This window comes from Danio aesculapii, chromosome 16 (assembly GCF_903798145.1).
Source record: "Danio aesculapii chromosome 16, fDanAes4.1, whole genome shotgun sequence".
Taxonomy (NCBI): Eukaryota; Metazoa; Chordata; class Actinopteri; order Cypriniformes; family Danionidae; genus Danio; species Danio aesculapii.
Window position 1 is genome coordinate 10,979,481 of NC_079450.1, and position 18,304 is coordinate 10,997,784.

General features: G+C 39.1%; 1 protein-coding gene across 1 annotated transcript in view; it reads right to left on the reverse strand.

Moving 5' to 3' along the window:
- syngap1b (synaptic Ras GTPase activating protein 1b) overlaps window positions 1-18,304 on the reverse strand; it is a 297,039-nt gene that overhangs the window by 38,496 nt on the left and 240,239 nt on the right. Inside the window, exons 17-19 of the mRNA XM_056475755.1 lie at window positions 17,536-17,976; window positions 10,587-10,763; window positions 3,551-3,762 (exon numbers count right to left, since the gene is read on the reverse strand). Coding sequence (XP_056331730.1) covers window positions 3,551-3,762; window positions 10,587-10,763; window positions 17,536-17,976 — 830 coding nt within the window. The remainder of the gene's footprint in view (window positions 1-3,550; window positions 3,763-10,586; window positions 10,764-17,535; window positions 17,977-18,304) is intronic.

Consider the following 18,304-nt stretch of genomic DNA (forward strand, 5'->3'; position numbering starts at 1 on the left):
GACCAATGGAAGACAGCATTCGTGACCCCTACTGGCCACTATGAATATGAGGTCATGCCTTACGGTCTGGTCAACGCCCCCTCCGTATTCCAAAACTTCATTCATGAAGTCCTCCGGGAGTTTCTTCACCACTGTGTAATAGTGTACATAGATGACATCCTCATTTACTCCCGGAGTGAGGCCGAACATCGCCAACACGTTGCGGAGGTCCTACACACATTGAGAGAACATCACCTCTACCTCAAAGCGGAGAAATGCTCATTCCACCAGAAGTCGATTCATTTCTTGGGATACATCATTGACCAAACCGGTATACGTATGGATGGGAAGAAAATTGAGGCTGTTCTATCCTGGTCAGAACCCACTTCCATTAAGGAGCTCCAGAGGTTTCTTGGGTTTGCTAACTTTTATAGACGGTTTATCAAGGACTACAGCAGGATTACATCACCTCTCACTAATCTCCTCAAGGGTAAACCCAAAGGACTGGAGTGGACCAAAGAAGCAGCCGCAGCCTTCCGCCTTCTTAAGAAGGAGTTCACAAGGGCCCCACTCCTGACTCTTCCTGACCCAAATCTTCCTTTCGTGGTGGAAGTGGACGCATCCACCACCGGCGTCGGGGCAGTATTATCTCAACATCATGATACACCGCCCCGACTGCATCCCTGTGCCTATTTCTCTCGGAAGTTGAGCCCGGCGGAGCAGAATTACAGCATAGGAGACAGGGAGCTTCTAGCAATCAAGCTAGCCTTGGAGGAGTGGCGTCACTGGTTGGAGGGAGCCAAACATCCGTTCCAGGTGATCACAGATCACAAAAACCTCCAATACATCAAAGAGGCCAAGAGACTATGTCCACGTCAAGCCAGATGGTCACTTTTCTTCTCACGTTTTGATTTCTCCATTTCCTATCGTCCAGGACCCAAGAATCTAAGAGCAGACGCTCTCTCTCGTTTACACGAGCATCACGATCATGAAGAACTCCCAACGAAGATTCTTCCCGAACACATCTCCATTTGTCCGATCACCTGGAACGCTCCTCCAGTCGTTGCCACTCCGGAAGCCCCTGCTCCGCCGGGATGCCCTCCTCATCGGCAGTTCATACCACCTGAACACCGGGTAGATCTGATCCACTCCTTACATACCTCGCTAGGCACTGGACATCCAGGGATCAACAATACTCTCTCGCTAGTATCCCAACGCTTCTGGTGGCCAAACATGGCAAGGGATGTGAGGCAATATGTTCAGGGCTGTAAGGACTGTGCCCAATCCAAGAGCCCACGTCATCTACCCGCTGGAAAGCTCCATCCCTTGCCGATTCCGAACCGTCCCTGGTCACACCTAGGAGTGGACTTTATCACTGACCTCCCTTCGTCAGAAGGTAATACCTGTATTCTAGTCATAGTAGATAGATTCTCAAAGTTTGTCAAACTAATCCCTCTGAAAGGTCTTCCCACAGCCTTTGAAACTGCCGACAATATCTTTAATCAAGTCTTCAGGTCATTTGGTATTCCAGAAGATATTGTGTCGGACAGAGGTCCACAGTTCATCTCACGTCTATGGAAAGCCTTCTTCAAGCTCCTAGGTGTGGCCGTCAGCCTCTCTTCTGGATATCATCCCCAAACCAACGGGCAGACAGAGAGGAAGATTCAGGAGGTGGGACGGTTCCTGAGGACCTTCTGCAGTGGTCACCAGAACTCCTGGAGCCAGTATTTGGGCTGGGCAGAATATGCCCAAAATTCACTGCGGCAACCCTCCACCGGACTCACGCCATTCCAGTGCGTCCTGGGCTTCCAACCACCGCTCTTTCCCTGGGATGGCGAACCATCTGATGTCCCCGCAGTGGATCACTGGTTCCGGGAGAGCGAGAGAGTCTGGGACGAGGCTCATCAACATCTGCAGAGGGCAGTCCGTCGAAGCAAGGTAACCGCCGATAGGAGAAGGTCTGAAGAACCCAGATACACACCCGGACAAAAGGTGTGGCTATCCACCCGGGACATACGCATGCGACTGCCCTCTCGCAAGTTAAGTCCCCGATTTGTTGGTCCCTTCACCATCGTGGAACAGGTTAACCCCGTCACCTACAAACTACAATTACCCTCTCACTACCGTATTCACCCTACATTCCACGTATCACTCCTGAAACCCTATCACGATCCTGTTCTTCCCTCCACAGAGCCTGACCACGAAGAGGAACCCCCTCCTCCACTGCTCCTAGAAGAAGGAGCCGTCTACGCAGTGAAGGAGATCTTGCGTTCCCGACGTCGTGGTGGCCAGTTGGAGTACCTGGTGGACTGGGAAGGGTACGGCCCCGAAGAAAGGACATGGGTTCCCAGAGCTGATATTCTCGATCCTAGTCTCATGGTGGAGTTTCATGAGAGCCACCCTGAGTTCCCAGCGCCTAGAGGCAGAGGGAGACCACCACGGCGTCGGAGGTGTCGGCCCTCAGGAGCGGGCCCTGGGGAGGGGGGTACTGTCATGGATTGGTCAGGCTCTCACGACCCCCACTCACGAAGATCACCATCACCTGACTTCTAATGAGCACACAGCTGCATCACATTCACGAGCACCAGATAAAAGCACAGCACTCCAGTCGCTCATTGTCCGGGCTCGTCTCGACGAAAGCGGACAACTGAGCGACCACTCAGCGTAGTCATCCTCAGCTAAAACAAACGATTTACTTACCTGTTCTCTTTGTATTCCTCCTAGTCTTCCTGGTCCTCCCGAATCGTCCTGTCTTCCAGTCCTTCCAAGTCTGTGTCATCCTCTGTCAGCTGTATCTGGTGTGTGCTGTCCATCCTCGTGTATTCCTGTTACCCAGCCACGGAGGAAAAGACCCCAACATCATTCCTGATCCTCCTGGCTATCCTTCATGTGCTCCTTGTTGTCATTTAATAAACACCCTAACGTTTCCTTACCTCTGTCTCCTGTCCGCTTCATAACAGCGATATAATGCTTTCGAAAATCTCAATTGCCATATATAGATAACCATGCCTAATATCAGATGGCCAGAAAGTGATTAATTTTTTATAAATTGTTAAAATATTGATGTCTGTGATGCAGCAAGTCCAGAGACTGTTGTGTACACCATGATTTGATATAAAATTCACTTTAATGTGAGATATGACTGGAAAGTGGTCATAAACTAATATTTTCTTAATTCAAATGAGTAGCGGATTGCACCCGGAAACAGTATTAAATACGTCACGACTTAACAATCGGATTAATATGCAGTTCCCTCAGGCTGACGTCAACAGAAGGACCGACACTCCAAAAGCGGAAGCAAATGCTCAGACTTTGATTAAAGATTACAGACACAAACAATTTTCTTTTAGTGGATTAACTAGCATGGATTAATTGTTCACCTTAAGAATAACAATGTGAGCTAGCAAAATAAGTACGTTTTAATTTCAAGTACACTATCCCTTTAAATGTCCAAATACTTTTCATGGTCACTAATTTATACACAGAATTGCATAAGGGAACGCAAGAAAATACACAGCGAGTGCGCTCACGTGAGAATCGCCATTTCTCCAGGCTGCTTTTCTCAAATTACCTGTCAATAATTCCTTTAATTTGGTTGTCTTTCTCCATCTGCTGCTGTCGGAGTCTCCTCTCGCTGTCGTCCAGTCGGCTCTGATACTGCAGCAGGATTTTATTGGTCTGCTGCTCCTGAGTTAACAGCCTCCTCTCGTACTCCTCCAGCTTGCGGTGGGACATCACCAGACGCTCCTTCAGTGAGTGGATCTCCTCCTCATACTCGCGCACCTGGAGCCGGAAGAGAGAAAAAGATGGCAGACTTTTAGCAGAGCAGATGCTAAGGTAACACTTTACAATAATGTTGTATTAGTTAATGCATGAACTAACATGAATAAACAATACATTTATAACATACATTTCTATAAACATATATTTATTAATACATTTGTTCATGTTAGCTAACATTAGTTACTGAAGAATTCATGTTAATTCACGATGCATTAACTAATGTTAGCAAGCTTGAAATAGCATTTTAGTCAGATTTATGATTCATAAATACTCTACAAGTTTTGTCCATACTTAGTTCATGTTAGTAAATACATTAACTAAAGAAACCTTATTGTAAAGTGTAACTATTACTACATTACCTGACAAAAATCTTATTGCCTATCCAAGTTTTAGGAACAACAAATAATAACTCGACTTCTAGTTGATCATTTGATATCAGAAGTGGCCTATATGAAAGGTAAAGGCCTCTAGATTATGCTTATTTTACCAAAATAAAATATGATCATGCCTTGATTTTTAATGATTTAATTAGGACAGTAAGGTCTGACTTTGCTTAGACAAAAGTCTTGTCACTTAACAGAAATAATGTCCAGTATAGAATATAAAGTCATGGTGCAGTGGAGAAAGAATGAATATTGTGTATGACTCTAATGAGCTTGGAGGACTGCATCCACACATCTCTGCAATGACTCAAATCACTTATTAATAAAGTCATCTGGAATGGCAAAGAAAGTGTTATTACAGGACTCCCAGAGTTCATCAAGATTCTTTAGATTCATCTTCAATGCCTCCTCCTTCATCTTACCCCAGACATGCTCAATAATGTTTATGTCTGGTGAATGGGTTGGCCAATCCTGGAGTACCTTGACCTTCTTTGCTCTCAGGAACTTTGATGTGGAGGCTGAAGTATGAGAAGGAGCGCTATCCTGCTGAAGAGTTTCCCCTCTCCTGTGGTTTTTAATGTAATGGGCAGCACAAATGTCTTGATACCTCAGGCTGTTGATGTTGCCATCCACTCTGCAGATCTCTCGCACGCCTCCATACTGAATATAACCCCAAACCATGATTTTTCCTTCACCAAACTTAACTGATTCTTGTGAGAATCTTGAGTTCATGCAGGTTCCAATAGGTCTTCTGCAGTATTTGTGATGATTGGGATGCAGTTCAACAGATGATTCATCAGAGAAATCTAGACTTCCGCTATCATTTACTTTCATCGATATCTGTAGCTTGATGTTGCAAACTGACATTTTCTTATTATATTATTATCTTTTTATGTATATTCATGCACACACTTGTTTGTAGAGCAAGTAGTTTGACCGTTTTCTGCTGTTTATTATTCCAAGTCATTTCTCCCATAGAAGACTGCATTGCAAGTTCTGAAACGAACGCAAAAACAAGCACACTGTATTTCGCATTGTAGAATCAGGTCAGTACTCTCGTCTTCATGCTGTTATTCAGACAGTCAGGTGATTAAGCAACTCAAAGTGAATCATTAAAAAAAGACATTTAATTAAAACAGTTTAAAAAATAAGGATGAAAACGTTATGTAATGTAAATGTTATCACAGCTTATGGAATCCTTTCAAGCATTGCTGAGTGACTATCTAAAAGTATCAAAAGTATGAAAAATCCATTAATTGAAATTACAAAGGGTTATATTTATATGAAAAAAATGTAATCAATGTAAAAAGCAAAAGCAAAAGCTTTAACAGTATTCAAGTATAAAATGAATAATTTGTGAAAATTATAATTAACAAGATATTATCTATTAAATAGCTTTAATTAATTGTTAAAATACAAATAATAAAATACTAAAAAAACTACTTTAAATGAAATGGGCACATGGAATATGTGATCAAAGTAGACGATGGTTTTGACAGAATAAGATAAAACTACTTGTGGTGTCCGGTGCTGCTTACTAAAAATATTAAAAAATTTATTTTTATAAAATACTATATAGAAATATAACAGGGTGTCACGGTGGCGCAGTAGGTAGTACAATCGCCTCACAGCAAGAAGGTCGCTGGTTCGAGCTCCGGGTGAGTCAGTTGGCATTTCTGTGTGGAGTTTTCATTTTCTCCCCGTGTTGGCGTGGGTTTCCTCTAGGTGCTCCGAATAAACTAAATTGTCCGTAGTGTATGTGTGTGAATAAGTGTGTATGGATGTTTTCCAGTACTGGGTTACAGCTGGAAGGGCATCCGCTGTGTAAAACATAGGCTGGATAAGTTGGCGGTTCATTCCGCTGTGGCGACCCCCGATGAATAAAGGGACTAAGTCAAAGGAAAATGAATGAATGAAATTAAAGTATAAAATTGAAGTTAAAAATAACAACATTTTCAAAATAAAAATAAAAGTAAAATCAAACTGCTTAAATTAAAATAATTCATAAAAATACCAAGATACTGATAGTTAAATTTTTTAAAAAACATGTAAAAATTATTTTAAAACCTGAAAAAAGTCTAATTATATTATTAGTTGTGTAGTGTTCAGTGTTGCTGAGTGTCTAATCAAAATATGAAAATGTATTAAGAAATAAAGTATTAAATAAAAAGATAAATAGAAAACAGTAAAAAATAACGATATTTTAGTTTTAAATAAAAAAATATTAACCAGATGTTATCCATTAAAATACTTTTATTATTTTATTTTATTAACATTTAAAATATGATTCTAAATATAATTAAGATATGCAAAAAAGAAAGAAAAACGAGGACAACATATATTTTGTCAAAATAATTTCTGTGCACACATACTATACATACACTGTGAAAAATGCCACGCAATTCCTTCATATTGTCCCAACACAAATCGATTAAGTTAGCATAATCCTTTTTACAAATGGAAGTGGATTAAAAATAAAATAATTAAGTTGTCTCAAAAAACGTATGAATTGTGTTGTTTTAACTATTTTAAACAAGTAGCATGAACGAGCAGCAAAAGTCTTTATGTTTTGAGTGCAGAATTTACTTAAGACACTGCACATGTGTACAAGTTCTGCAAGTTATCCAAATCAGTCTTTTCCAGTAATTAGCATTTGTCCAAAATTGATCAACTTCATAAGAAAGCATGGTTTTGCTCCATATTGTTTGGCCCCAAGTGCTGTGTCAATGTCACCTACTCTACTGTAGCTGTCAATGCAAATGAACAAACTGTCCTCGCAAACCTCACGGGAATGACATAATGTACCAAAAGCTGCTGAATCATATCTGATTTTAACGACAGATTTTTGAAACCGAATCTGTCCATTAATAGACACACAGTAAAAAAAGAGTCTGCATGCCACACAAACTTCCAGACGGTGAAACAGAGGGTCAAGATCAGGCAGGACGCTCTCACTGAAAGCCCCTGCTGCTCCTCAAGTCTGTTTCCTGCATACAGCTCTTCGTTCTCATTTGATATTTAAATAATGCATAAATGAGGCACCATCTGTCGGAGAGGTGAAAGTCTTCAGATGCATTTCCTTACACTCATGTGTGAGGCACAACTGCATGCTGTCGGCTCAGTGTCTTTTGCTGCGTTTACATGAGGACAGAGGAGGAATCCAGTAAACAAACCGTCTGAAATTCACCCCGAAGTGATTCTAATTCAAAGCTCACCTCCTTCAGTCCTCTAAAGGTCAAAGCATATGTGTTACACAGTTGAAGTCGTAATTATTAGCCCTTCTGTGAACAATCATTAATGGAGCAAGGAATTTTTCCACAGTATTTCCTATAATATTTTTTCTTCTAAAGAAAGTCTGATTTGTTTTTTTCAGCTAGAATAAAAGCAGTTTTACAGATCATTTTAAGGTCAATATTTTTAGCCCTCTTAAGCAAATTTTTTTTCGATAGTCTACAGAACAAACCATTGTTATACAATGACTTGCCTAATTACCCTAACTTGCCTAGTTAACCTAATTAACCCAGTTAAGCCTTTAAAATGTCATTTTAAGCTACACTGTAAAAAATGGCAGTGATTTTAAAAAAGAACTGTAAAAATGCTACTGCAAAAGTCCATAACCTGGTTAACAGTGTGTTTTCTTAATATATGCAGCAAATAACCGTAAATTGACTTTTCCAGAATTCCCTGTATGGCAAATCACTTTTTTTGCTTTTTGTTGACATTACTTTGGATCTTTTTAGTTGTTTCCCCTTCAGTTATGTACATTAGAGATTTATGTTACATCTAATGTTGATAAACATGTTTATTTCATGACCTTAATTTCATGCGTGTTACCATACTGGTGTTTAGTAGCTGTGTGAATGACACTGAGCACCTTCTATACACTGATACACTTTTCTGCTTGTGGGAAAAGTTGTTTATGATGAGCATTGGTTGATTATGTAACTTACTCATCACCACCTGCATATGGGTGTGCTAACGTGTCTATCTGTGATTTAAAATACAGACATATTACCTCTATAAATAAATAAAATACGGCACCTAAAAATACTGTAGTTTCCAGCACCAAGCCCTACATTTGCACTGTCAGTTAGAATCTGATGTCTGCGGAGTTTTAAGTCTTAAAATGTCTTAAATTTCAAAAATACTAATTTAGGCCTTAAAAAGTCTTAAATTCACTGAAATATTGAATTGTACACTGCAAAAAATGCTTTTCTTAAGAGTTTTTGACTTGTTTCAAGTCCAAACATCTAAAAATTCCTAAATCAAGAAGCATTTTCTAGACAAGTAAAAAGTTATTAACGTGTCTATCTGTGTAATTAAAGTTGTGTAGATGTTGGTAATTCAAAATACAGACATATTACCTCTATAAATAAATGAAATAGGGTACTTTACTGTAAAAATGAGAAATTACTTTTACGGTTTGTACTGTATTTTTAATGGTGAAATACTGGCAACCACAGCGTAAATTTTACAGATTCATTTTTTACAGTGTAAACACTGGTATCTTGATAAATATCTAGTAAAATATAATGTACTGTCATCATGGCAGAGATAAAATAAATCAGTTATGAGTTATTAAAACTATTATGTTTAGAAATGTGTTGAAAAAAGCTTCTTTCTGTTAAACAGAAATTGGGGAAAACAAAATACTGCAGGGCTGATAATTCTTCTGACCTCAACTGTATATGCGTACTATAGTGTACTATGCGTACTAAGCGTACGTGCTTAGTAAACTCCAATTGATAATGTGCACAAACACAGATGCTTGAAACACTCTAGAAAAATAATAATAATAATTCCTTACATTTATATAGCACATTTCTGGATACTCAAAGCGCTTTACACATTTTGGGGGGGATCTCCTCATCCACCACCAGTGTGCAGCATCCACCTGGATGACACGACGGCAGCCATATTGCACCAGACCGCACACCACACACCAGCTGATTGGTGGAGAGGAGGGAGAGTGATGAAGCCAATTATGATATGGGGATGGTTAGGAATGGTTAAGAGTTAAACCCCTACTCGGTTTCAAAGAACATCCTGGGATTTTTAACGACCACAGAGAGTGTCAGGACCTCAGTTTAACGTGTCAAGTGAAAGACGGCGCTCACTGAGCAGTATAGAGTCCCCATCAATATATTGGGGTATTAGGACCCACACAGACCCTAGGTTGAGCGCCCCCTGCTTGGTTTCTCTAACACCACTTCCGGCAGCAACCTTGCTTTCCCATATGGTCTACCATCCAGATAGTGACCAGATAAAGCCCTGCTACCTTCAGTGGGTGACCATGTGAGAGTTGCAGAGATCTAGCTGCCAGCAAGATTCATCATTCAAATGTTCTGAGCAATAAAAAATATTTTAATTCCCTCTAAACAAGGAACACTACACCTTTTGCCTCAGATCTTTGTAGCTGCACCATGACTGCAGCAGGTACAATAAAATAGTACACAGCACCTAAAAATACTGTAGTTTCCAGCAACAAGCCCTACATTTGCACTGTCAGTTAGAGTCTGATGTCTGCGGGGTTCTAAGTCTTAAAATGTCTTAAATTTAAAAAATACTAATTTAGGCCTTAAAAAGTCTTAAATTCACTGAAATATTGAATTGTACACTGCAAAAATGCTTTTCTTAAAAGTTTTTGACTTGTTTCAAGTCCAAACATCTAAAAATTCCTAAATCAAGAAGCATTTTCTAGACAAGTAAAAAATTATCGACTTGATTTTAGACAAAAAGTTTTCTCCTTAGAACACTCAAATAATCTTAGTTTTGGTTTGAAACGAGTATTTTGCTTACTCCATTGGCTGATTATGTTGCTTGTTTTAAGGATTTTTTTCTATTTTTTTCATTATTTCTAAAAACAAGACAATCATTTTTACTTGTCTAGAAAATGCTTCTTGATTTAAGAATTTTTAGATGTTTGGACTAGAAACAAAACAAAAACTCTAAGTAAGAAAAGCTATTTTTTTGCAGTATAGTTTGAAATTTCATTCATAATGGTCAAAAAAGGCCATCCATAAAGTCTTAAACTTGATTTTTTGCAAAAACCCTGTCATCGTACCATCGGAATGAGAGTACATATCTAGAATATAGCAACTTTTAATTTTCAGTTGGTCTTAGTAAACAATGTAACTATAGAAGAGCGAAGCATTAAATTGGAAAATTATCCTAACTCTTTTTTTCATTTGCAAGCGAGATGCTAATGGTCTAATCTGATTCAATGATTTATGCTAAGCTAAGCTAAAAATGCTCCCGCCAGACTTGGAGATCTGCTGAATAAATTTTAAAATGGTAATCTCAACTGTTGTGACTTATAAATTGAGCCTATATCCCCCCAAAAAGTGGAGTGTTCCTTTAAGTACACTAGTATTAGTCGAAATGTAATAAACCCATTACACAGAGCTAGTATATGGTTAGTTGAGAAATAGAGAAACACACCCTGTCCAGACGGGACTCATCCATGCTCTTGGAGTACTCCTTCAGCTTGAACTCTTCTCTGTCGATGCGGGAACTCTCTATGTCAGCAGAAAGATGGGGCATGTTGGAGACCCAGGCCACTGTCCGCTCAGAGGCAGGGGTCTGCGGGTTCAGGGTGGATGGAGATTGAGAAGAGCCCTGAGGAATAGAGCAAAACATCATGAGAGTGTGGAAACACACATTTGGGTGGCATTTTTGGTCAGATTTGAATTGTTTGTGAACATTTTTTTAAGTTTTTTTGTTTAGATTCAGCAAAGCTGCCTTTATTGGATTCATATTGCAGTAAAAGCTGTAATTTTGTGACATAAAAATTAGTTTAATATTTCAATATGTAATTTATTGCTGTGATTGAATCTTCAGTGCTGCGTGGTCCATCAGAAATCATCCTAATTTGATGATTTGGTGCTCAAGTTAAATGTTTAATTATTAATGTTCAAAACATTAATAACAGATCTACAGCATGATTCCTTTTTTTGGAAAATTTAAAGGGCACATAGTTTACCTCTTTTTTATGATTTAATATTAATATGATGGTTCTTCTGAGTGTGCCAGTTTAGGTTCAGTTCAAAACACAATTCAGATTTTTTTATTATAATGTGTTAAAAAAAGTCATGTTGGGGGAGTGTCCACAGCTCGCTGATTTAGGGGTGTGTTGCTTCACATGTAGATTAGTTTCGGCTTCCCGCCCAACGTAACAAGGGGGGCGGAGCCATGAGCTCACCCGCTCTGTGTTTGCAACAGAGTCAGACAGGCAGACTAAGAGAAGGAGCAGGAGTGAGAGGATCAGCAATCAGTTGAACATATATACGACTCGGACACAGACCAAGCAGAGAGTACAAAATCATATGTGTCTTTGTATAGTTTTACAGCCAACTGTGTGCTAGTTTAAAGTGCCGAGCTTGTACACCGAGACTAATAACCACGCACACTGAATTAACTTTGACTGAGGCACGGGATGCGTCGCTCGAAGCCTCGACACAGCACACCAGACACTCTCTGTGGCGCGGCAGAAACATGAAGTGTCCCGAATCGTTGCGCCGTTGTGTGTACCCTGATAGAAACCTATGTTTAGAATTCTAAAACGCATGGCGCTGCGTCAGGTACAGCAGCACCTAGTTAAGATCACAGGGAGCTTCTGTGATCGCGAGAAATGCAAGCGGCTGAAGTATAAGGTAGACTCAATGAGAAGTACACATGTTTGCAAACCTACCTAAAGATACAACCAATAATTCCGATTAGAGCGATAATGTGGAAAATATTGATCTTGTGTTGAGCCCAATGAGCCTTGCATCTAAAAATAGAGCAAGGGTATTCCTTTAGTGATATCGCTTCGACTCACGCTGAAAATGGCGGACGTGAATCAACAAACTGAGGATATGATGACGTGCCTGTCAATCAATATAGGTGGGCGGGGGGACCGCACTCCTACGTAAAGTTGCGGTCGATCTGAAAACCGCTCCAATTGGTCCACCGTTTTTTATGTTGTTAAATTGAAAAAAAAAGCACTGGGTGTGCTTATATCACCCCAATATGACGGTCTATACACTATACATGCACATATGTCTGTCCAAACAGCTTGAAAAGTAGATTTTTTACCATATGTGCCCTTTAATATGTATTTAAAGAATTGTGATTAAGGAAAAATTTCAGAAGAGCTGGATGTTCATTCATTTTCCTTTGGCTTAGTCTTTATTTTAGAGGTCGCCTCAGCAGAATGAACCGCCAACTATTCCAGCATATGTTTTAAGCAGCGGATGCCCTTCCAGCTGCAACCCAGTATTGGGAAACACCCATACACATTCATTCTCACACACACATACAGTACACACTATGGACAATTTAGTTTGTTGAATTCACCTTTACCGCATGTCTTTGGACTGTGGGGGAAACTGGAGCACCTGGATGAAACCCACACCAACATGGGGAGAACATGCAAGCTTTACACAGAAATGTCAACTGACCCTGCCGGGACTCGAACCAGCGACCTTCTTGTTGTGAGGCGACAGTGCTAACCACTGAGCTGCATGTATTTGAAATGTAAATCTTTCGTGAAAATGATGGCTTTGCTGACAGTTTTTTTTATTGATTTAAATAAACAATGTTAAAATCCACTTAAAGAAATTTGGCAGAAATTTGGCAAGCAATCTACATATGTTGCAAACAATAAAATATTCTAATATTAAATTATTATTATTTATTTATTATTTAGCAGCTGTATTTGTGACATATTTAAGGTGTACAAGTGTGATATTCTCAGCAAAATATTAAATGTTTTTTTTATATTAGAAAAAGGAATAATTTGTTAAAATTATATTATAAAAAGATATTAACAATTAAATGTCTTTAATAAATGACAAACTCCCTGTGTGATATATTTAAAGAGTGAAATAATCAGTTAAAACGGGCTGGGCGATTAATCAAAGATGATTTTCATTTGCATTTTGTCAGTAAAGCCGGTTCTAGTAACTTGCACATGCTTTCAGATGGAGCAGCACTAACTACAAAAAGCTGCAGTTCACTGACAAGCTATGCAAAAAATGGTTTCAAAATGGAAATCCTGATATAATGACATGGTTTCCACTTCATTCATTCTCAGCTCAGGATAAATTGTGGTGTATTATTTTACTAGCTGTAATAATTAGTAATTTAAGGCATTCAAGTTTGATGTGCTTACCTAATGATCCTCATTGCGTTGTCAAAAAATATCATAAACATTATAAAAACATTTCCTAAAATTACATTCGAACAAATATATACACTTTAATGGCTTAATCATTTTTTTGGAGAATCCCAATAGTTTCTTTCTATGTCTTTTCATCACAAATGACTTGAAAAGGATTTCTTAGACACATAGCTGAAGCAACACTCAGCACAACTAGACAAAAAAACAGGGAAAGTAGGGCTGGGCGATTAATCAAAGATGATTTTCATTTGCATTTTGTCAGTAAAGCCGGTTCTAGTAACTTGCACATGCTTTCAGATGGAGCAGCACTTACTACAAAAAGCTGCAGTTCACTGACAAGCTATGCAAAAAATGGTTTCAAAATGGAAATCCTGATATAATGACATGGTTTACACTTCATTCATTCTTCCATGGCGGGGCGCCACACTAAAATTCATTCCCGCCACGGCTACATTACAGCTTCTCATTCAAAACATTCAGTTGTTGCAGTTTTTCTTTTTTATAGCGGGTTATAATCGCACAAAAACATATCAAAATGTAAGGGAATTACAGCAGAGCAAACTTTTCTGTAACTGTAGTAGTGCTGTGTATTATTCGTTTAACTCTTTAAGGTTACATGCGGACTGACTGACTGACAGGGCTGTGCGATTCATGAGGCCAGCAAACACAATGTAGCTTTCAGTTATGATGAACACAGTTACCATAACAATACTTTATAGCTAACTTTATAGGAGTTTATAGCTGTTTCACTTTACTTCAGGATGCATCAATGCCATTCTGTAGGTTTATTGTAGACATTTATAAATATTTCTAGCAAATCTAATAAATGTTGGAGACATACTTGTTACATAAATGCACTAAATTGCACTTCAGCAGCGTTTATTTGAGAGCGCACAAGAAAATCTGCACTTGAGCAGTGTGTATTTGAGGGCGTGCAAGATGTTTTGTGCATGAACAGAGGAAATCATTGCACAAGCAAAGAGATCTTCATGGTCATATTACATGAATGCGCTCACGACATTTTGAAATAACGTTATAGGTAGAAGATCTGTGTTAAAGGCCTGCCACCACAGCTGGAAAAATCCTAGAGGAAACACTGAATGACATTGAGATCATTCTGTGTTTGTCATTTGCGTCGCTTCTCAATGTCCAGTAAATGTTGCATTTGAAAAGGTCACATATACGTAAAGGTTTTTACTCCAAACTCACTTTATAATGTCATTTGAGTGTTTGAAATAAATCCACCTGAGATGATTCAACACAACCTCACTGCAATAGTAATAATTTAGTGGCTAATTTTTACTAATTTGTACAATTACATTTGTACGTTTTAGTTCAATTTGCTCAACTCCTAATGAGAGGTAGCGTAACGAGGGGGGGCTTCGTGGCACGCCTCTTTTTAAAAATCATAAAAATACAAATTAAATTTGCCACTTTTCTGAAATTATGTTAAACAATTACGTTTCCTTTTGAGATTGGGCTGGATGATTCAATAGTCATGTGATTATTACTCATGTTGAATCAATGAGAAAACAGGCTGTGTCCGAAATTGCATACTTCCATACTATATAGCAGTGGTCCTCAACCACCAGGCCGCGGACCGGTATTGGTCCGTGGATCAATTGGTACCGAGCCCCACAGGAAGTCATTAATTATTTCCGTTTTATTTATTATCTGAGTCTGAACAACATTTATTTTTAAATTTCTTTTATTTTGGAAAATGACCAAAATGACCTGAAAATGACCTTACATCTCGATCACTTGAGCGCCCAAATTTAACCCAAAAGCAGCAAAATGAGTAAGAAACAGAAGTCTTTGGAAAGTTTCTTTGCTAAGGGCAAAAGGCCCAAAGGACCCAAAGGACCTACGAACCACCTCCCCTGGTAAAATTGTCAAGCGTTGACTGGTCCGCGGTGTTAAAAAGATTGGGGACCACTGCTATATAGTACTTAAAAACAGTATGCTAGCTGAGTAGTATGTTTTCAAAAAGCAGTATGCAAGAAGGATGACCTAATACTTCTGCGCATCCGGTGCTATCCCATACTGCACTCCAAGAGAATTCATGAATGTAAGTTAATTGAAGTTAACTGATGTGAGTAGGTCACGAGATACTGACAAATGGCAGATGTAGTAATTAAGAGCTCCATTCAAACTATTTACATTTACATTTACATTTAGTCATTTAGCAGACGCTTTTATCCAAAGCGACTTACAAATGAGGACAAGGAAGCAATTTACACAACTATAAGAGCAGCAGTGAACAAGTGCTATAGACAAGTTTCAGGTGTGTAAAGTCTAAGAAGCAAAGCATTAGTAAATTTTTTTTTTTTTTTTTGAGAGAGAGAGGGCACAGTTAGTGGTATAGCCAGAGAGGCAGTTAAGATTAGAAAGAAAAGTGGAGACTAAACAGTTGCGTTTTTAGTCGTTTCTTGAAGACAGCAAGTGACTCTGCTGTTCTGTTTACATTCATACTGTATGAAACATACTTTTACAACAGTCTTGAAGTAAATTCAAATTTAAATGTAGTACCTACTCGAGTAGGCGATGTCGGACGCTGAATTGAATATGAAACACTGTGAAGAGATTTTGTCTGAAACAGGTACGCCTGATCCATCCATGCGTGATCATTGGGATAACCAGATGACCAATAATTCTTAGCTAGAAATTGCAACAGTGGGAAAAGAGGACAGTTTTTGGAAAAGTTTGGAAAAGTTTCAAAAAGAGATAAGTTTGTTAAAAGAGGTCATGGCAAAAGTGGAGACCCAGGTGGTTTTAATACACAATTACAGAAATATGTTTTTCCACCATTCATAGGTTTACCACTGATGTATATATGAATTTAAAACAATTTAATAGTTACAAAACCAATTATTTCTTTGATAACTGGAAAGGAATATTTGAACCTCTCGGTTTACAATATACTAATGCCCTGTTTTTCTAGGCTTTATTCAATTCAATTCAATTCACCTTTATTTGTATAGCGCTTATACAATGTAGATTGTGTCAAAGCAGCTTCACATAAAAGGTCATAGTAAATAGGAACAGTGTAGTTCAGTTTTTAGTGTTTAAATTCAGTTCAGTTTAGCTCAGTTCAGTGTGGTTTAAAAATCAGTACAGAGAGTCCAAACACTGAAGAGCAAATCCAACGATGCGCAGCTCTACAGATCCCAAACCATGCAAGCCAGTGGCGACAGCGGAGAGGGAAAAACTTCACTAATGGCGAAAGTGAAAAAAAAAAAACCTTGAGAGAAATTTCTCCGCTTTACTGGTGATAATGGTCAGGAATGTTGGACCATTATTGCCTTTTTAGCATAAGTAGACAACAGAAACTAGCAAGACAGTAATGTGTCAATTGTTGAGTGGGTTAAATAAAAAAGTCATTTAAATTTAAGTAATTTTTTTGTACGTTTTTTGGCTTTTATTCTTGCCATAATAAAAAATATATTTGTAGAGTAACTCATGTTCTGTTGTCGTTAATATTAAATAAACTTTAATAGGTAGAACTGTCCGAGATATGAACAAAAGCAAGTGATGCATCAAAGTTTGAATTTAAAAATCTTAAATGGTTATGAATATCTTTAGAATCATTAAAATAATTTATAAAATAATAAAAAATAATTCATTTAAAAATCTTGAATGATTTTAATAATACGACGTAGTTCCAGAAACTTCCTACTTCTCTGTTTATCCGTCTGGTTTTACGGTGAGTTTCTTTTGATCGCCCCCCGTCGTTTCAAAGAATATCACAACGACGAATGCGTCAAGTATAAAAGCCTTGTCCGTTTCGCGAGGTGCGCATGCAGTCAGCAGAGGTCTGCGATGTGGCGCCAGACGAAAGTATAAATCAGGCTTAAGGCTTACGGTTAGGTTTATGCACTTGTATATGATTGTTATCTAACTATTATTCCCCTCTGATTTGGGGAATAATTCACAGTTATAGTTGGGCTTAGGGGTAGGGAATAGGTATGGATTACATTTTCAAACAAAAATGATATATTAGGATCAACATAGATGTTAATCCAGGACTGCATCGTACTTGGCAAAATCATGACATGTGGGTTTCATCATGGGTGTTTGGCCTTTTCGCACCCTCTAGTATTTACTACTGATCACACAACCGTTCTTCCCTGACAAGATGCGCATGACAATCGCAGATTTGATAAATCACTTTTCATTTTGATGAATCGCCCAGCACAAGACAGTAGGAATGGTTTATGATTCGAACACCTGTTTGCTCATAGTAGGCTTGAGCAGATGCTGTTGCTGGACCTGCTGCCGTTCCTGATGTGATTTGGACTGCTGCGTGGACTGCGGCGTCCCACCCTGAGAGCCCTGGGATCCCTGACTCTCCCTGGTGGAGCTCTGCTGATGCGGCAGGCCGGGCGGAGTGCTGTCTTTGACAGACAGCTGCTGCCGAGGGCCCTGCTGCCGGCCCCCGAAGCCAGACTCCGGGGACTGGAGCAGGTTTCCGCTCTGCGGCCTGGTTTTGGACGCAGGGGCACCAGCGGCAGAGCTCACAGAAAGCTGATGTGAGGGTTGTGATTTCATGCGCTGCGTGGGAGGAGCCATGGAGCTTTGACGAACAGGTTGAACGGTGGAAGGAGGCGTGGCGAGGGATGAATGAGATGTGCCAGTCTGCGATGCCATGCCTGCCATCTGCTGCTGCTCCTAGTCATGAGACACATGCTTAAATATCATCCACCATTTCTGACACTCATACATAAATCAGCTTGGCTCATTTGTCAGCATTATGTATTAGCATGAAAAGAAAACCAAGCATACAATGAAACCTTACTGTAAAACAGTACCAGGAGTATTGTCACAATTCAAATTACAATATGAATGATGCATATATGTCTAGGACAACCTGAACTTAGCATTAAAATGCAAAGTAACTACAACAAAACCCTTGTTAACTTCATAACCTTATTTAAAGGGATAGCTCACCCACAAATACAAATTTACTCACCATTTATTTAATATCATGCGGTTCCAA